General features: G+C 60.8%; 9 protein-coding genes across 9 annotated transcripts; 5 read left to right on the forward strand and 4 right to left on the reverse strand.

Moving 5' to 3' along the window:
* Nucleotides 1–142: 142 nt before the first annotated feature.
* On the forward strand, nt 143–2,083 carry COLE_07892 (uncharacterized protein; the record flags this gene model as incomplete). Its single annotated transcript, XM_018423180.2, has 4 exons — nt 143–424; nt 460–1,252; nt 1,287–1,438; nt 1,472–2,083. 4 exons carry the CDS (start codon nt 143–145, stop codon nt 2,081–2,083), a joined length of 1,839 nt encoding a protein of 612 aa, XP_018278866.1.
* Nucleotides 2,084–2,565: 482 nt separating this feature from the next.
* COLE_07893 (uncharacterized protein) lies at nt 2,566–3,027 on the forward strand (the record flags this gene model as incomplete). The annotated part of the gene is made up of 1 exon (XM_018423181.2): nt 2,566–3,027. One exon carries the CDS (start codon nt 2,566–2,568, stop codon nt 3,025–3,027), a length of 462 nt encoding a protein of 153 aa, XP_018278867.1.
* A 799-nt stretch (nt 3,028–3,826) lies between these two features.
* Nucleotides 3,827–6,856, forward strand: COLE_07894 (uncharacterized protein; the record flags this gene model as incomplete). The annotated part of the gene is made up of 3 exons (XM_018421370.2): nt 3,827–3,955; nt 3,991–4,047; nt 4,115–6,856. 3 exons carry the CDS (start codon nt 3,827–3,829, stop codon nt 6,854–6,856), a joined length of 2,928 nt encoding a protein of 975 aa, XP_018278868.1.
* Nucleotides 6,857–7,107: 251 nt separating this feature from the next.
* On the reverse strand, nt 7,108–8,566 carry COLE_07895 (uncharacterized protein; the record flags this gene model as incomplete). The annotated part of the gene is made up of 6 exons (XM_018423182.2): nt 7,108–7,692; nt 7,729–7,888; nt 7,939–8,295; nt 8,335–8,390; nt 8,423–8,476; nt 8,510–8,566. 6 exons carry the CDS (start codon nt 8,564–8,566, stop codon nt 7,108–7,110), a joined length of 1,269 nt encoding a protein of 422 aa, XP_018278869.1.
* Nucleotides 8,567–8,962: 396 nt separating this feature from the next.
* On the forward strand, nt 8,963–11,420 carry COLE_07896 (uncharacterized protein; the record flags this gene model as incomplete). The annotated part of the gene is made up of 2 exons (XM_018420835.2): nt 8,963–9,092; nt 9,127–11,420. The coding sequence occupies 2 exons, from the start codon at nt 8,963–8,965 to the stop codon at nt 11,418–11,420; spliced, it is 2,424 nt and encodes an 807-aa protein (XP_018278870.1).
* A 631-nt stretch (nt 11,421–12,051) lies between these two features.
* Nucleotides 12,052–12,354, reverse strand: COLE_07897 (uncharacterized protein; the record flags this gene model as incomplete). Its single annotated transcript, XM_018420836.2, has 1 exon — nt 12,052–12,354. The coding sequence occupies one exon, from the start codon at nt 12,352–12,354 to the stop codon at nt 12,052–12,054; it is 303 nt and encodes a 100-aa protein (XP_018278871.1).
* Nucleotides 12,355–13,552: 1,198 nt separating this feature from the next.
* Nucleotides 13,553–14,026, forward strand: COLE_07898 (uncharacterized protein; the record flags this gene model as incomplete). The annotated part of the gene is made up of 1 exon (XM_018423183.2): nt 13,553–14,026. One exon carries the CDS (start codon nt 13,553–13,555, stop codon nt 14,024–14,026), a length of 474 nt encoding a protein of 157 aa, XP_018278873.1.
* A 691-nt stretch (nt 14,027–14,717) lies between these two features.
* COLE_07899 (uncharacterized protein) lies at nt 14,718–16,473 on the reverse strand (the record flags this gene model as incomplete). Its single annotated transcript, XM_018426678.2, has 4 exons — nt 14,718–14,795; nt 14,832–15,569; nt 15,601–16,119; nt 16,153–16,473. 4 exons carry the CDS (start codon nt 16,471–16,473, stop codon nt 14,718–14,720), a joined length of 1,656 nt encoding a protein of 551 aa, XP_018278874.1.
* A 477-nt stretch (nt 16,474–16,950) lies between these two features.
* COLE_07900 (uncharacterized protein) lies at nt 16,951–18,584 on the reverse strand (the record flags this gene model as incomplete). Its single annotated transcript, XM_018421371.2, has 6 exons — nt 16,951–17,380; nt 17,417–17,449; nt 17,484–17,856; nt 17,937–18,198; nt 18,252–18,311; nt 18,360–18,584. 6 exons carry the CDS (start codon nt 18,582–18,584, stop codon nt 16,951–16,953), a joined length of 1,383 nt encoding a protein of 460 aa, XP_018278875.1.
* Between the last annotated feature and the right edge of the window lie 26 nt (nt 18,585–18,610).

Consider the following 18,610-nt stretch of genomic DNA (forward strand, 5'->3'; position numbering starts at 1 on the left):
GTCCGCCGACGAAACAGCCGGGGAATTTCCGGCGGGTTTCCGGGAGAGACGATCCCCATGACGCCGCACCGGGGGCGCGACACTCCGCATCTCCCTATAATCTGCGCCATGAACTCTCTCTCTTTCCCATTCATCCACTAACATGCAAGACTGCCTTTTCCTAGGTCTCGACAGCTCTACACAGGCGCTCAAAGCCTCGCTCCTAGACGAGGACCTTCGGGTGCTGTCCGAGGCCGAGGTACGCTTCGACGCCGACCTGTCACACTTCAAGACGCGCGGCGGCGTTCTCCATGGTCCCGAGGGGAGCGGCGAGGTGTTCTCGCCTGTCATGCAGCCTGTAGAGGCGCTCGACCTCCTCCTCGACCGCATGAAGGCCGCCAAGTGGCCCCTGGGGAAGATCAAGGCCGTTTCCGCCGCAGGGCAGGTGAGTTGTTCGTCCAAGTCAAAGCTGAAGCCCAGCAACATGCCTCCGTGTACTGGTCAAAGCAGGCGGGGCGTCTGCTCTCCTCACTTGACGCAGGCGAGCCGATGGCGCCTCAGCTGCAGGGCGCCTTTTCGCGTGCCATCATCCCGAACTGGCAGGACTCGTCGACGGTGGAGGAATGCAAGGCACTCGAGGCTGGTGTCGGTGGTCCGAAGGAGCTCGCGCGCATTACAGGCTCCAAGGCGCACACGCGGTTCACCGCCTCGCAGATCCTTCGCTTCCGCAACACCTTCCCCGACGCGTACGGCGCCACGGATCGCATCTCCCTTGTGTCGAGCTACATCACAACCCTCCTCTGCGCGGACGGCGACATCAAGGGCATCGACGAGAGTGACGCGTGCGGCATGAACCTGTGGGATATGGAAAGCGCCGGGCGTGGGTGGAGTCGAGCTGTGCTCGACGTCATTGCGCCCGGGGAGGGCGAAGAGCTCGCGCGCAAGCTTGGGCGTGTGGAGACGGACGGCGGGCGAGTCGTCGGCAACATCGGGCGCTGGTTCGTCGAGCGTCACGGCTTCGACCCCAAGTGCGTCGTGGTGCCTGGCACAGGCGACAACCCGGCCACTTTCCTCTCCTTCTCACTGCGCGAGAGGGAAGGTATGGTGTCCCTCGGTACGAGCGATGTTGTTCTGGTCTCGACGGCCGAGTACAGTCCCCACCCAGAGTTCCACGCATTCTTCCACCCCGCCATGATCGCGCCGCCATCGGTCCAGGACAGCGTGAGAGAGACTGCCGAGTCGCTTCGCTACTTCAACATGCTCGTGTACAAGAGTGAGCGAGGGGGTGCCGCAGGAGCTGATTGCAGACGGGTCGCTGGCGCGCGAGCATGTCCGTGACAAGTACTTTGGCAGCACATCGTGGGACGAGTTCAATGCGGCCGTTGAGCGTCTGCGTCCTCAATCGGGGGACGTGACGCTTGAGCGCATGGCATTTTGGTGGCTCCTGCCGGCTATTATTGTGAGCTGAGGCGGGAACGCAAGCTGACAGCAGCCATCCGGCGCCCACGGAGTGTACAAGTACATTGGGAGTGATGCCGCGACCGCTGAGCGCGTCGACGACTTCTCGGAAGTGGGGATGGAGGCGTTGGCGATCCTCGAGTGCCAGATGATGAATTACGCGTCGCGCTCATCTGCGATTCTCTCGAGCGACGAGACAGCAGCGACACTGGCGCGGGTGTACGTCGCCGGCGGGGCGGCGCGCAACAAGACGCTTTTGAACGTCATGGCGGACGCGATGGGCTGCCCCGTCTCCAAGGCGGTGGAGTACGACGCGGAGAAGGGCGCGTGGGGCGAGTCGCACACAAACGCATGCTCCGTCGGCGTCGCGTACAAGGCGGCATGGGGGTGGGTGCGGTCAGTGGACAAGACGCGGGCCCACGTGCCCTTTGATGACTTTGTGGCGGCTGCGCATGCGCGCGCCCGCGCGACGCTCCCTGCTGAGGCGGCGACGGCGCCTGGCGCGCCGGGAGATAACGGCAAGTATGACGCGGCGCTGCCCACGGCCGCTGCTGCAGCGTACAAGCACGCACTGCCGTGGTGGCGTGAGCTGGAGAAGCGCGCCGTCATGGAGGGCAAAGAGGGCAAGCGGGGCCTGATGAAGTAGCCGAGGACGGTATGACCTGCCCGCGACCACTGGGTTTCACAAGACGTCTGTCGCTTATTAGATAATCAATGCGCTCTGTATCTGAAATGCTGAGCTGAGTCAGAGTTGTGGAGGTCGATCACTTGCAAGACCAAGACTGGTGAGGGATGCTCGCTTGAGGCGAGCTTGGGCCCGTTGGCGAGATAGGCGAGGAATGCGATCTGGGTGCTCACCGTGGCTAAACAGGATCATGTATCGCTTATCTCCCGTTTAGCCAAGTCGGTTCCTAGGTCGGGACAGGCAGGCAGGAGGGGTGGTGGGCAGTGCCAACATGGTGACGACCATGTTGATATATGACACGAAAGGTCGGGGATCCAAGACGCGCTCACCCCATCCACTTGCTCTCAGTCGTAGCCACATCTCATCGGTCAGGTCTTATCACTCGTTGTTCCACGCTCCATCCCTGTTATCCTCGCCCCACCCTCCTACCCGTCGCCCCCACCATGACCATCACCGTCCGCTTCGCCGAAGAGGCCGATAAGCAGCAGTGGCTCGACCGGTGGGAGCAATACAACCAGTTCTACAAGCGCACGGTCGCGTCCGACGTAACGGAGGAACAGTGGCGGCGCTTCCTGGACCCGGCGGTGCGCGTGTACTGCGCGGTGGCGGTGGACGGGGACAAGCCGGCGGGCGCCAACGTCGTGGGCTTTGTGACGTGGCTGCCGCACATCTACACGGGCAGCATCGAGGACATTGTCTACCTGCACGACCTGTGGAGCGACGAGGCGCAGCGCAACAAGGGCACGGGGCGCGCGCTCATCGAGTTTGTGTATGCCGACTCGAAGGACAAGGGGATCAAGAGCGTGTACTGGCACACGCAGCATTTCAACCACCGCGCGCAGTTGTTGTACACCAAGGTCGCGAACAAGACGGACTTTGTGCAGTACAAGCACGACTTGAAGTGAGGATGTGTGGCGCGGCAATGTGCAGTGCAAGTAGTAGACAGCAAATGATGGACCCACACAACATGTACGCGAAAAGCACTCGCATAAAAAGAAGACTACAGAGTTATGTTCGCAATGCGTGCGTCTAGTCGACGGGCACCCTGCGCTTGAGCCGTCGCGTTGGCTGCAGGATGCACCCCGACCCGGCGCCCGCACAGCCGTCCGTGGTCTGTGGGGGCCCTCTGGGAGTCGAGCCAGTACTGGATAATCCGAGGTGCGAAGTAGCGAGGTAGACGGGATGAATTTCTAAAGCGCCCGGCCGGCGCGCAAATGCCATACAAGGCCAAGGTCGGTCGACGGTACGAAACGTCACCGGGTGATCGGCACAATCTTTAACGCGCTGGCGAGGCGCGGACACTCTGGTGAAGAAAAAAGAAAAGAGAGCGGGGACGGCGCGGGGGGGGTTAATATATCTTGCAGAGGCTCATCGGGGGCGTGGGATCTTTCTCGTCTTTCCAGCCAATCAGGAGGGCCTTGACGGAATCCTAGAGTAACCAATCGAGATTCGAGCCCTCTCACGAGGTGCCACAACGGTGAAATCTCCTTCCACGCGACACCCACGTGCTTGGTCGACGCGCGTCCGTCATCGACTGCCTAGAATCGTCGTCCCTCATCGTCCCCGCGTCCACAAGATACAACGAGCACTCACCACCTCCACTACATCTTCCTTCTTCTCCATCAGGCCAGAGGCGACAGCAAACACACCCGCCTCTCTCAACCTCTGCTCGCCTGACGGCTGACACTTCTCGCTTCATCCACCATGGCCGACCAAAACGACCCAAACTCGGTGACAATCATGGTCCCCTCCAAAGACCCGGAGCAGAAGGAGGATCCCACACCCAAGCACACCAAGGGCAAGGAGCCAGGAGACAAGGATGTGCCCGAGATTGTGAGCGCCTTGCGCGGCACTAAAGCTAACTGCAGTCGGAGGAGGACTTGCAGCTCAAGGCGGAGCTCGAAATGCTTGTCGAGCGACTCAAGGTGAGTCATCAGCCGCGCCTGGCCCTTGTTGCCTAGCGCATTTCCCGCCGCTGCCGCTAACGCATAGGAATCCGACTCCTCTCTCTACCTTCCTGCTCTCGAGTCGCTGCGCACTCTCATTCGCACCTCGACCTCCTCCATGACTAGCGTGCCCAAGCCTCTCAAGTTCCTGCGACCACACTACGAGGACATGGGCAAGATTCGCGATAGCTGGTCGACCGAGCTCAAGGAGCAGCGCGCGCTCCTCGCATCCATTCTTTCAGTACTGGCCATGACGTACTCGGACACCGGGAGGCGCGACACTCTCTACTACCGCCTCATTTCTGGGTCCGAGGAAGGTCCTGGGACATGGGGCCACGAATACGTCCGCCATCTGGCGGCTGAGCTGGGCGAGGAGTACATCAATCTCATTGAAGGAGGCGCCGAGGCGAATGGCGAGACCAACGGCGAGAAGGAGGACGGCAAGCCTAAGCGCGATTACACTGTGGAACAGCTGCGCGGGCTTGGTCTCGAGCTCGTCGACTTCTTCCTAAAGCACAACGCCGAGGTTGACGCCGTCGATCTCTGTCTCGAGCTTGAATGCACCCCGGTTCTCGAGGACAAGGTCGACGACAAGACGTACCAGCGCGTGTGCCAGTACATGGTTCAGGCCGTGCCACTCCTCGTTCCCCCAGACGATGAAATCTTCCTTCGCACTGCTGCTGCGATCTACTCGAACCACGATCGTCTTCCCGAGGCTATGGCCATCGCCATCCGCCTGCACGACCGCCGCCTTGTCCGCAAGTACTTTGAAGCGCCCGTGAATCCCACTATGAAGAAGCAGCTCGCGTACCTCATGGCGCGCGCATGCGTGCCCCTTCACTGGGTCACGATGGTCCACTACATGGACCAGGCCGGGTACCCCGAGACTGACGAGTGGGGGCCTGACCCCGAGGACATTAGCGACACCGAGCTCTCCATCTGTCTCCACAACCAGGACCTCTCCACCCACTTCCGCAGCTTTGGCAAGGCAGTTGGTGTCGAGGAGCCCAAGACTCCTGCGGATATCTACAAGATGATCCATGAGCCGACAGCTTACGCCTCGGCTCGCGACAACCTCGCCTCCTTGTTCGTCAACGCTTTCGTCAACGCCGGATTTGGCAACGAGGAGCTCGTCGTGAAGGCCCCCGAGGGTCAGTCGTTCATCTACAAGCAAAAGGACCGCGGCATGCTTTCCGGAGCAGCAAGTATCGGCATGAGTATTTTGTGGGATCATGACGGTGGTATCGACTACATCGACAAGTACACATACTCGCCCGAGGAGGACATCAAGGCCGGTGCATACCTCGCCATTGGCATTCTGTACGCCAACACGCGCAGCAACCCGGACATGGCGTGGGCGCTGCTCGAGGATCACGTTGAGAATCCCAGCTCAATCATCAAGATAGCGACGATGAACGGCCTCGGCATTGCTTACGCGGGTTCAGAGCGTCACAGTCTTGCGGAGAAGCTCCTGCCGTACATTGCGGACGAATCGACGTCCATTGAGATCGCTGCCAACGCAGCTCTGAACATGGCTTTCGGTTACGTCGGCTCGGGCAATGGTGACATTGCGTCCACCATTCTCCAGACATTGATGGAGCGCGAGGAATCGCAGCTCGACTCCGAGTGGGCTATCTTCCTGGGCCTCGCGCTCGGCCTCATCTTCCTGGGTCGGCAGGACGCCGCCGACGCGACTCTCGAGACTCTCAAGGTCATTGGGCACCCGATCGCGCGCTCAGCCGAGATCCTCGTCGAGGTGTGCGCGTACGCTGCCACCGGCAACGTGCTCAAGGTACAGTCCATGCTGCACGTGTGCGCCGAGTCAACAGCTGAGACGCCTGCGTCTGCTGAGGGCGAGGACAAGAAGGACGGGGAATCTGAGAGCACAACAGCCGCTACGTCATTGCCAACGCCTGGCGCACCCCTAGGCGGCGCGACTATTGAGACCGACTCGTCAAAGGAAACCGAGACGCCTTCCGTCAAGAAGGACACGAGGCATCACGCCATGGCCGTTATTGGCATTGCGCTGATTGCTATGGGAGAGGACGTCGGTGCTGAGATGGCTCTGCGCCAGTTCCAGCATCTTATGACATATGGCGACCCGGTGATCCGCAAGGCCGTACCTCTTGCCCTCGGCCTCATCTCTGCCTCCAACCCCCAGCTGCCGATTCTCGACACCCTTTCCAAGTATTCGCATGACTCGGACCTGGACGTGGCGGTGAACGCCATCCTGGCTATGGGTCTCGTCGGCGCGGGAACGAACAACGCTCGTCTGGCACAGATGCTGCGTGGTCTCGCCACCTATTATGAGAAGGAGCCCGACTGCCTGTTCATGGTACGCATCGCACAGGGCCTCGTGCACATGGGTAAGGGCACCATCGGCGTCAACCCCTTCTTCAACGACCGCCAGATTCTGAACCGCAACGCTGTTGCGGGCCTCATGGCGCTGCTCGTCTCGTTCACCGATGCGCGCAAGTTTGTGCTTGGCAAGCACCACTGGCAGCTCTTCTGGATCGCGCTCGCCATGTACCCCCAGTTCCTCATTATGGTGGACGAGAACGACCAGGAGAAGCCCGTCACCGTGCGCGTGGGACAGGCCGTCAACACTGTCGGTCTCGCCGGAACACGCTCCGGCATTTCTGGCTTCCAGACGCATCAGACCCCGGTGCGCGTGGGCACGACCGAACGCGCCGAGATGGGCACAAACGAGTTCTTCCCATACACGGGTGTGTTGGAGGGGTTGGTGTACATCCGGAAGAACGAGGGGTACGACGCCGCGGACCAGTAGAGACGTAGAGCATGTGCATGGAAGTGTGGCAGTTTCGAGATCGGCATGTTGGGTTTAGCCGGGACCGGTTGTGGATATGGGGTGGGCCATCGCGCCTGCGAGAACGAGCTGTGATCGGTGGAGTCCACTCACATTGAGCAGATATGAAGCCTCAGCGAGTTACAGTCTGCTTCACAATGTTCTGAGGCTACCCATACAATGCCAAACACCCGTTCCATATCCTACAACCGTCCTGTTCTACATGCAACTCTCTAGTTGAGCTTCCACTTGCCTCCGCTCTCGCTAATCTCAACACTGCGCTGCTCGTCGAGCGAGATGCGGCCGGCGTTGAGGATGGCGGTGGTAAGCACCGTCGCCTTGATAGTCGGCAAGCCCTTGCCGTCAAAGTCTGCAGCCTTCTTCTCGCCAGCATTGACCGCGCGCGCGGCATCAATAAACTTCTCCAGCGACAGGTACCCGTACCCGCGCTGGCCGTCGAAGAAGCCATTCTCGTCCGGCGAGTACTTGACATAGAAGGGGTTGTAGTCGATCTTGCCGACGTCGTCCTCGACGATGTTGTACCCGCGGTGCGCTTGGTCGACGCGCACCTCGCCCTTGCTTGCCATGTAGTGGAAGCGCTGCTCCGAGTGCACACCGGCGTTGAGCGGCGCGGCCCACGACGCCGTGTACACGGCCGTGCCCCGCTTGCTCTCGTCCGCGATGTTGACCCAGTCGACGAGGAGCGTGATCGTGTCCTCGGTGCGCGGGTCGCAGCCCATGTCCGTCGCGATGCCCTTGGTCGCGCTCGCCGTCACCTTTGTCGGGCGGTAGCGGCCCTCAACCATCCAGCAGTGAATCTGCGATTAGCAATGGTCCTGAAGGCAAGCGCTTACGTCGATGTGGTGCGAGTTCAGGTAGTACGAGATGTCGCTGTCGATGCCGGCCCAGCTCTTGAATGTTTCCAGCTGAAGCTTGGGCTGCGACATGTACGAGTTGTAGAAGTTGAAGTCGCCAAGCTTCTGGGCGCGAGCGCGGGCGTCGTTGTACGCCGGGCTGCGGTCAGTTGTGCAATTCAGAGGTGGCTTCTGACACCTCGTACTCACTCAAAGCGCTTGTGGTGCTCCACGAAGCACACGAGGCCCTTCTCCTCGGCGAGCTCGATCAGCTTCTGGTGGTCCTCGAGCTTCTGCGTCGCGGGCTTGGTGACCATAACGTGGTGGCCGAGGTTGAGCGCCTCGCTGGCGATAGGGAAGTGGGTCGAGTCGGGGGTGAAGATAATGACGGCCGAGCCCTTGGGCAGCGCCCGCAGCGCATCCTTGTATGCCTCGGCGTTGCGGACGTTACCCTCGGGGAAGCCGCGGAAGGTGAGGTCGAGGCCGTTGTACACGTCCCCGATGTTTTTCTGGAAGTGCTCGCGGATCTCGGGGAACTTGCCGCCGTTGGTGCCAGCCATAACGACGCTAATGTCAGCTTGCTCCGCTCCTTGCCTGAAAACTCACTCTCCAACCTTGCCGCGGCGTCGGAGGTCGAACATCGTGATGCCTACCACGCCGATCTGACGTTAATGGCGCTACAAGCGATGCGCACCTTCTTGTCGGATTTGGACTGGCCTGATGGCGTAATACCGGTGGTGTACTCGCCCTAGGGTGAGCGGAGTATGGGGGGGGTGCTCACGGTGCCCATGAGGCCGACGTTGATGGGCATGTCCTTCTGTGAAATCTCCTTCGTCATGGTGTGAGATTGGTGATGGGGAAGAGAAAAAGATTGGAGCTTTGGGAGATAATAAACTTGTGAATGCTACGAGAGGGGTGTGAGATAATATAAGAATCGCTGAGATCTGAGAAGGATGTGAACGAGATGTTGGTAAGAAGGCCGGACCGGTCTACACCTCCGGCGTTCGGCCCGGCGGCCCGTCACTCCCTTTCGCCCCGTCCACCTCCACCCTAAAAGGGGAATTTCAATGCCACGCGAATCCCACGCGAGATTAGTGCTGATCACACGTGACACTCCGGGGCCTTATTTTGTGATCTTGAACCCCCCTCTGTATTTTTGCAGAGAGTGGCGGCGGCCAAGTTGATTCTCCGAGACGTACTCAATCTCAACTACCCACTAATCCTCCAAAACGCCATGCTTCCTCGCACGGCACTCCGCAGCTCCAGGGGAGTTGCATCTCTCCTCGCGGCTCGCCCCGCCTTTGCGGCGCGCGCCATCGCCCGCCCCGTCCTCACCTCCACCGTCGTGACTCCGCGGCCATCTCGTGAGAACGGTAACGTGACTGCGCTGACCCCCAGTGACACTTGCTCTCCGCGCCTACTCGGCCGCGACCAAGCTCAAGGAGGAGGAGGACTTCTTCGCGTTGGCCGAGGACACGCCCGCTAAGGCCCCGGCCGCCACCAAAGCGAGCTCTGTCATCCCCGAAGACTTCGAGCAGGCCTCCGAAGAGGACGGCTTTTTCGCCGACGAGCTCACGCACTCGGAGAAGCCGAAGAAGGCCCAAAAGGCTCAGAAGTCGCCTGATGCGCCTGACGACGAGAAGGCTGCCACGGCGCTCGTTCCCTTCCACTCGCTCAAGGGGCGAATGAACGCCGACCTGCTCAAGGCGCTGACCTTCAAGCCCTTCAACCTCATCGCCATGAGTGAGGTGCAGAAGCGTGTGCTGTCCCGCATGCCCGAGCTCGCGGGTGGCGTCACCCACAAGTCGGTGCGCGAAAATGAGGACCCCGAGCAGCTCGCCGCGCGCGAGGAGCGTGAAACTCGCGGCCGCGAGGATCTCCTGGTCAAGGCCAAAACCGGTACTGGCAAGACCATCGCGTTCCTCGTTCCAGGCATTGAGGCGCGCGTGCACCAGATCGACAAGATTGTGACGGCGCCCAAGGAGGATGGCAGCTTTCCCACCCTTGCCGAGCAGGGCCAGCACCGCCGTGTGGCGACGCGCTCGCACGTTGGCACCCTCGTCATCTCGCCCACGCGTGAGCTCGCAACGCAGATCGCCAACGAGGCGCTCAAGCTTCTCACGTGGCAGAAGGAGAACCAGGTGCAGCTTCTTGTGGGTGGCGAGAGCCGCTCTATGCAACTCCGCAACTGGAAGTCTATCCGTTACGGCCGCAAGGACGTTGTCGTCGCCACACCCGGTCGCCTGGTTGACCTGCTCTCCGAGCCCGAGGTCGCCGAGGCCATTGCCAACACCGACGTCCTTGTTCTCGACGAGGCCGACACCCTCCTGGACATGGGCTTCTCTGAGGACCTGAAGCGTATCCTCGCGCACCTGCCCAAGAAGCGCCAGACGTTCCTGTTCTCGGCTACGGTGTCGCAGCGCATCAAGGGTATCGCACGCGAGTTCCTTGACAAGAACCACTCGTTCATTGACTGTGTGCCCGCCAACGAGTCCAACGTCCACAAGCACATCCCCCAGTTCCTCACCGTCCTGCCTTCGCCCAAGGAGCAACTCAGCCACCTCACCCGTCTTATCGCCCACGACCAGCTCACGAACAAGGGCGCGTCGAAGATCATCGTTTTCTTGCCCACCACCAAGCAGACCATGCTTACGGCGACTCTTCTCCGCGAGATGTCCTCATCCCTCCCCCACCGCCTGAACGTGCACGAAATTCACTCACGCCTCAGCCAGAACCAGCGTACGCGTGCGTCCGAGCGCTTCCGCTCCGACAAGTCGGACTCGATCCTCGTAACGTCTGACGTTTCGGCGCGTGGTGTCGACTACCCGGGCGTCACCCGTGTTATTCAGATCGGTGTCCCCTCATCCGCGGAGCAGTATGTGCACCGTGTCGGCCGTACCGGCCGTGGCGGTGTGACCGGCGGCCGTGGTGACATTGTGCTCCAGCCCTTCGAGGCCGGCTTCCAGGACGCTCTGCGCGGCTTCCCTGTCACTGAGGTCTCTGTAGACCGCTTCCAGTCCGAGGTCGAGAGCCTGGCCAAGGACACGCCCGCCGAGGCCCGCCTCAACGGTGTCGACGGCAAGGTCGAGCAGCTCCTCCCGCTCCTTGACCCCACAGCCATCGAGGACGTCTTCATGTCCCTCATGGGCTACTACCTCGGCAAGTCCGACGTCATGTCCCAGCACCCGGAGGAGATCTACGAGGGCATCAAGCAGTGGTCGGTGGAGGCTGGTGGTCTCCCCCAGCCCCCGCACATCAGCCCGAACATGCTGCAGCGCCTCGGCCTCTCGCCGAAGAAGCGGTATGGTGGCGGCGGTGGCCGCGGCGGCAGCGGGCCGCGGCAGGAGCGCAAGTCGTTCGGTGTGAGCCGGAGCGTTGGCGGCGACGACAGGCCGGCCCGCCGCTTCGGGGACCGCGATGACCGACCGCCCCGCCGCGACTTTGGCGACCGCAACGACCGCCCCCGTCGTGACTTTGGTGACCGCCCGCGTCGCGACTTTGGCGACCGCAGCGACCGCCCGCCTCGGACGTTTGGCGACAGGGTGCCGCGCACCTTTGGCGACCGTGACGGACCGCGCCGCGACTTCAACCGCGGGCCCCGTCCCGAAGGCCGGGGCGACCGCGGCGGGCGCTCTGACTTTGGCGGCGGCCGTGAACGCCGCCAGTCCAACCGTAACGACGACCTCTTTTAGACAGCTTGCATCTTCATAGCATCTTTAGTACCCTCTCATCACTACCCCCACTCAGAACGATAGACTGTTGTTTCAGTAGCAATGCACTACACTGTTCAGCACGGTTGCGAGGAGGCGGGGGTCTAGAAGCGTAGCATCACATGGCGGACGCCGGAATGAGCACCTACGACGGGTGCGGGCTGCACAATGCATGATCCCAAACAGAGTGAAGCAGAGCATGTCCAAGGGACAACTTTTAGTCCCAAGACGGTACTGTCGTTCAAGACGGTACCGACTGATCAGTAGCAGCGCCCCAGCGCCGCCGCGTGGAAGGCAGCACTTTCGTGGCTCTCTCGCAGGTCGTGCGCGTGGCCAGGAGCTGCATGCATGATTGTGTGACTGACAAGCAACAGTCGAATTTTGCTCGCGGGGATGCCTCGCTATGGAAAAGTCTTCCTCCGCCTTGAGCCCTTCGCCGGCCGACTCAAGGTGTAAACAGCTTCACTCATCACGCCCACTGCTGCTGTCGTCTGCGATAACGACGAGTTCACATCCCCGGTGCCCAAACTGAAAGGATCGGCAATGCTGACGCTCCAGCTGCCTTGGCTGCACAACCGAGTGGCACAAATTCATCGCACAGATACAAACGTGGTTAGTAGCCGTTAGACTCGTCAGTCAACATCATAACCTCTTGGGGAACCCAGCCCACACAGCAACGACCACAACGCCTCAGCACGCCGACGCTGTCTCCGACCACAAGGCAAAAACCTTTTGCCCATCCTCCTCCCCCCGCAACACACCTGGGCTTGCTGACGATTGCTGACGATGAACGAAACTTGCCTCGGGATATTCGAGAACGGCACTCCGGCCTGGCGATAGCCATACCACAAGGGTGGGCCAAATGTACATCTCCCGGGAATATGCAAAGACGAAGCGCGAGAAGCAAAACGGGCATTTACTTCTTGGCGGCAGAGGCACCAACCTTCTTGACGCCGCGGAACTCTGTGGATTAGCGTGTCCACTCATGCTCAGGATTATGTAGTCGGCCATGACCGTCACGCGTACTCACTCTTCGCACGGTTCTTGCGCTCCTTGCGCAGCTTGCGCGAGGGCTTCTCGACCTTGGCAGCCATGCCGTTGCGGACGAGACGGAAGCGGGGCTCGAACTTGCGCTGAGCGTCCTCGTCGTCGTAGACGAGACCGAAGCCGACAGTGACACCGCCACCGAACTTGGTGCGGAGGCCGAAGACAACGACACGCTCCTTGTCAGCCTTGTAGAGCTGGGCAAGGCGCTCGGCAACCTCGTCACGCGAGAGGTTGGCGCGAGTGGGGTGCGTGACGGTCACGACGAACTGCTTGCGCTGCAGCAGGCGGTTCGTGATGAACTTGGAGGTGCGGAGAGTGACGGGGCCGTTGGGGTCCTGCTGGTCAGCAAAATGCCGGAAGATTGCGCAAATGCGCGCGGAAAGCACAGCGACAGAGGGCCATTGACAACACGACGCGCGCCGGAAAGACTCGATTCTTCGAGGGACAGATGACCTGTCCACACGACCACAACTTCATCTTCCAAGACTCCGCTTTCATTCTCGCCACACCGCCATGTCGATCGCGCTTGCGCGCGCGCGTTCGTCGTGTAGTCGTGATCGTGCCCCTGTCGCTGTGCAAGCGTCGGTACTCACCATGTTGGGCGTCACCTTTTTGCTTGAAGTGTAAGAGACCAACTCGTCGCCGCCCAAGCTAGACCCCGAATTCGCCTTGCGGCAATACCGGAATTTGGCCTGTGGCAACTTTCGAAAATTCACCGGGATTATCACAAATCTCCGCAGTGGCTCTCGTGCCTGAACCTCCACATCAGAGGTCCACCTGTGGGCGGGGTCGTCGTGAACCCACCATGCTCAGTCAGAACGGAAGCTCGGGCTCGCTCGACTCGCTCTTCGACGAGGAGTCCGATGGCGAATGCGCGGGCGCTGTAGGGGAGGTAGTCCCCGCGTCCCGGAACCCACCACCCATCCCCGGTCTTTACGTCTACCCCGGTCTACTTCCACGAGAAGTCGCCAGTGAGGTTGGGTTCCCCGCTTGCGCTGATGCCAGGTACTGTCCTCGGCGCCATATCTGACGCAGACCACTTTGCCGGAGGCCAACGCGACCAGGTGATGCTCTTCTCGCGGCCGCCTTCCGAGGGTCCCTCCTCTCTCCCACACCACATTGCGGCACTTGACACCGCACTCGCTACGCTCTTGGAGCCGCATCTCCCACCCGATATACACGCTCTCGCCTTCCATCAGGAGCTGGGGCGCCAGGCCATTCTCAATCTCTACACCCCTGGCTCGGGGATCACGCCGCACATCGACCTCCCGCGGCGGTATGCGGACGGCATTGTCGGTGCCTCCTTAACAGGTGGATGTGTGATGACCTTTACACGCGGCGCGGCGCGACATGACGTATACCTCCCCCCGCGGAGCGTGTATGTCATGTCTGGCTCAGCGCGATGGGAGTGGGCGCACGGCATTGCGTATCGCATGGAGGATGTGGTGTTGGATGGCGAGGAGGAGCGTATGATCCCGCGTGGGCTGCGGCTCAGCGTCACATTGCGGTGGATGAAGCCGAATGCGGGGCTGTTGATCTGAGGATGCGTTGTTCCCTGTTGTATGCAATACTTCACGCCACATGAGCTAGGGCGGGAAGTGGACATATGCTTGCCCTCAGTGCTACAGCGGTACTGCGGAGTGGCGACTGACTTGGTGAGGAGTCAGCAACCACTTCGCATGTCGAGGTGATCGTGCTTGCAGAGTTCCCCTGTCCATTTCTGCCTCCTTGTCCCTTCCTCTACTGAGAGTTCTCTGCGACTTACGAATTGTCTCCTTGCCGCCCACGTAGCAGCACGCCGGAATTATGGTAGACCGGCACCGCCTCCATGGCACTGATCCACTCGCCCCCCCGAAATCGAAGGTGCCACGAGATTTCAAGACAACTTGTCTCTCTTGTACGGATCCGTGCACATAGATCCACATCAGCCCCATCACCTCCAAAAACAGTCGCGTATGTAGCTCGGGCTGGGGATCGAACCCAGGTTTCCACAGGTGACGATGAGCGAACCCATCAAAATGAGGCGTACTGCCTCTGTACGACCCGAGCGACCCGCCGGCGGCTCGCGCGGCATGGGGATGTTTGGGCGCTTTACGGCTCGCAAGACAACGTGAACGAGGCGTATGGCCTCGGGCTTTGCAGTGGTAATACAGAGCTTTGTATGCATCTCATGCGGGGCCGTGCAGATGTAATGTTCAAGCCATGCATATGAGCCGCCACTCTGCCACTACGCTATTTCGGGAAATGCCCTTCCTGCGGTCCGTACTCCAGCTTGTCGATGACCAGAGGATCAAGGGCCTTGGTATTCAGCTGCTGTCAGCGACGTCTCAACGTGGTTTCCCGTACCAGATGCGGCCCAAGCTGGTCGAGCCGCGTGACACCGAGCAACTTCATCGTAACCTCGATCTCGTCACGCAAGATGTCGATGGCATGCACTACGCCCTCCTTGCCGTATGTGAGCGCGTATAGGAACGGGCGGCCGAGCCCGACGCCCCGTGCGCCCAAACAGAGCGCCTTGACAACGTCGGTGCCCCGCCGCACCCCGCCGTCGACGTATACCTCGCAGCGTTCCAAGACGTCCGGCCGCAGCCGCCGCAATTCCAAGAGTGTGTACAGGGCTGGCGGGGAGGTGTCGAGCGCCCGCCCGCCGTGGTTCGAGAGGTAGATTGCGTCCACGCCCATGTCGGCACAGCGCACGGCGTCTTCGACGCACTGCACGCCCTTGACGCCGATGGGGAGGGACGTGTGTTGCCTTATCCATGCGATGTCGTCCCATTTCAAGCGTGGGTCGATGTAGGCGCCGGTGGTGCGCCCCACGCCGCCGCCCTTCTTGTCCCGCCCCGCGGCACCGCCAGCGAGCCCACTCGCCACCTCGACTGTCGCGCGGTTACGTTCGTCCGCCTCCCGCTTGCCCGGCGACGCGCAGTCCACTGTCACGACCACGCCCCTCAGGCCAAGAGCCGTGACCTTACGCAGTAGCGCCTCCGAGTTCGCACGGTCCTTGTTCACGTACAGCTGCATGATCTGGGGCGCGGAGGCGGCACCAACTGTCGCCTCGAGCGAGGCCGAGGCGTTAGTCGAGATCTGGGTGAGCGCCATACCTCCGTTCCCTCACCATCTGGACGATGTCACATTCCCCCGCTGCAGCCGCTAGACCTGGCTCGCCCTCCATTCCGGCGAGCTTGCTCATGCCCGTCGGCGCAATGAACACAGGCAAGCTGGTCTCGCATCCCATCAGCGATGTGCGCGTGTCCACTTCCGCTACATCGACCAATACCCGCGGCCGAAACAACACCCAGTTCCACGCACGCCGATTCAGGTCGAGACTGTACTCGTCCGTCGCGCCCGCCGAGATGTAACTCCACGCCTTGGAAGACATGTTGCGGCGGCCCGCTTCGTGGAAGTCGGGAAGGCCGATGATCTCATCGAGCGGGATGACGCCGCTTTCTTGCGCCACTTCCGGAATGACTGGACGTGGCGGAAGCGTCCCGGGGTCGACTGGCCCCACGCACGCGGACGGCTCCAGTCTGTCCGCGATGATGCCGGGCGAGTGGATCGGCTCGAAGATGACCGTCGCGTCCGCGCCCGCGACCTTGTGAATCGGACCTGTGCCCCCCGGATGTATGTTTGCGAACTATGGTCAGCGGGAGGAGGCGGAGGAGCCTACTTTGGTCAGGTCATACACCTTGTCCCCGATCACCACCCAGCAGTCGTTTGGGGTGTTGTGCTTCTGCACCTCGGCGTAGGGAATCAGTTTAGACGAGTGGGGCGCGTCGAGCTGTACCTCCCATGTGGTGAAGTAGAGTGTAGCCCCGAGTACGAGGGCTCCCCCGCCCACCACCGCCGCATGGCGGTAGGAGAATGCGGCTTGATGTGACGACGACCTTCTGAGGCCAGACGAAGAGCTGGAGAAGTGCTGGGCTGCTCCGCGAGGCTGCAGTGCTCGTGAGAATAGGCGGAGCGCTAGGCGGGCTCGAGGTAGCGACATCGAAGGAGTTGAAGGGGATTCCCAAGTCCAGATTGCAACTCCGAAAGTGTTAACATGGCTGCAGCAGCTGTGGAAGGCTTTCGGGGCAGCATTGCACCGAGACCGAACCTGTGGATTAGGCCGTTAGTTGCCGGTGTGGGCCGGGCCGGTTTCGGGCTGGTATTGTCATTTCTCTATTGCGACAAACGATGCCCACACGCCCAACGCCACAATTCAGAGCTGGCATGCGCTGCCTCGAGAGCTGGACTCTTCGAAGAAGCGAGGACTCACCACAGCGAGACCGAGAGGATACTTGACTCGGAAGCTGCCGTGCTCCTCCCATCGGGCATGTCCGTCACCCCATCCCACCACTCACCGACTCCGCAGATGCAATCCAGCGCACTCTGCATGATTGTTCGTCGATGGACGCTAACTTGAAGCTATCGTGATGATTATTCATGATCGTCTCCAGCACAGCTCTATATTCGCTCCATGTATCTAAGCTCCAGCCACAGGAAGCGGAGCTTCTAGCGCCTCCGTCACCGCTGCAATCACCTTGCGCGCCCACGTCTGCACAACCTCTCGACCCTCAGCTTGCCACGCCCATCTTGGGTTACGGGCGTTGCGCGCGATGATCACCGCGTGCGCATTGAACACGCCTGGGAACCAAGCGGTGATGCGCTCGAGCTGTGGCAAGTCGTTGAAGGCTCGCACCATCTCTTTCTGCAACGGCGAGATGATGGGCTGAGAGGGATTCGATGGCCCTTTTGCGAAGGGCGGCGTGGACGCGCCCTCGACATCGGATAGCTGCACAGGCGACAAGGGCCGCGAGTTGAGCGGCGTGTCGCCGGGTGTAGCGGTGTCTGTATCTTCTGCGTCGGCAAGTAATGCACGGCGCCGTTCAGAGTGCTCTCGAATGCGCTGGGCGCTTATGATCAGCTTAGGTTACGTTCAATCCACTCACGACTTGAAAGAGTGGAAGGCAAAGGTCACCGCGCTAAGATTAGTTACCCTATACTGGAGCCACTCACACAAAGGTCAATACGGTCGGAATGAGGAGGGGGATGAAGGGAAACAACGCATAGCGCAGTGGCCCATTCCAGTTCGTGTAGAACACTGGCGGGAGCAATGGGCGTTCGGTCCCTCGTGCCATTGGTACTGGGGGGGAGGGCAGGGGTGAAGGCGCGACTTCGAGCTCAAGCTCCTCCTCCTCCGGGTCGGCAGTATAGTATCGCGTAACGGTCTTGCCCTCGAGCTCGACGCAAAGACAGTCGCGGACATGGTCGATGAAAGGGTCGTGAGTGCAGATTGCGGCAGTCGCATAGGGTACCGTAAGGTCGTTGACAGCATTTGCAATGATCACGATGCGAGGGAATACGTTGAGCGCCCGGAGATACTTGTCGTCTGGTAAGGGAAGTTGGTGGAGTAGTTGATGAAGATGTCAGTACTGGGCACCGTACGTATGATCAGATTGCAGGACGTACTAGGATCTGCCATCTGGGCCAACAGCGGTCGTCCCAGGTCGTTATCCAGACAGAATAGCTGCTGTCCCGTGCGACTGAAGAGACGCTGCCCGATTGCGTGCACCCAGGTGCTCCTCCATGATCCGTATCGGAGGACGCCGAGATGGGGGGTTGCGATTGTACAGAAGGAGGCGGGGCGGTGGAGACTGAAGAAGGACGGGGAGCGTGCATTTAGCTCGCCAACAAGAGCGCGTGCGATAAGTCCGCCGAGGGAGTATCCGGTCTGTTGTCAGCTCAGCCATCAGTGCAAGAAAGGAGGCCAGGAAGTTCACATACGATGCTGAAGACAGCGACGCGTCGCCCATCGCGCTCCAAAGCCTCGATTTCCTTATCGACCTAGCTACCGTTAGCCACCATTCGCCCGCGATGCAGGAATGCGCCCACCTCATTCGCGACGCGATGCGCGTTCACGTCTATCCCGTCCCAGGTCAAGGCACCCCCGTACTCTCGTGCGTTGAGAATGTGGAGGTCGAGGGCGCAATCGGATGAGTCGTGGGCGCGCTCAATCTCCTCCTCGAGACACCACAAGTTGGCGGCGGAGCCATAGAGCCCGTGCAAGAGGAGGACGAAATGGACGTCCTTGGGCACGGGCGAGGGTGGATCGTGCATTGGTGTGATGAGAGATGTGTTGAAGA

Source organism: Cutaneotrichosporon oleaginosum, assembly GCF_008065305.1.
Source record: "Cutaneotrichosporon oleaginosum strain ATCC 20508 chromosome Unknown ATCC20508_contig08, whole genome shotgun sequence".
Taxonomy (NCBI): Eukaryota; Fungi; Basidiomycota; class Tremellomycetes; order Trichosporonales; family Trichosporonaceae; genus Cutaneotrichosporon; species Cutaneotrichosporon oleaginosum.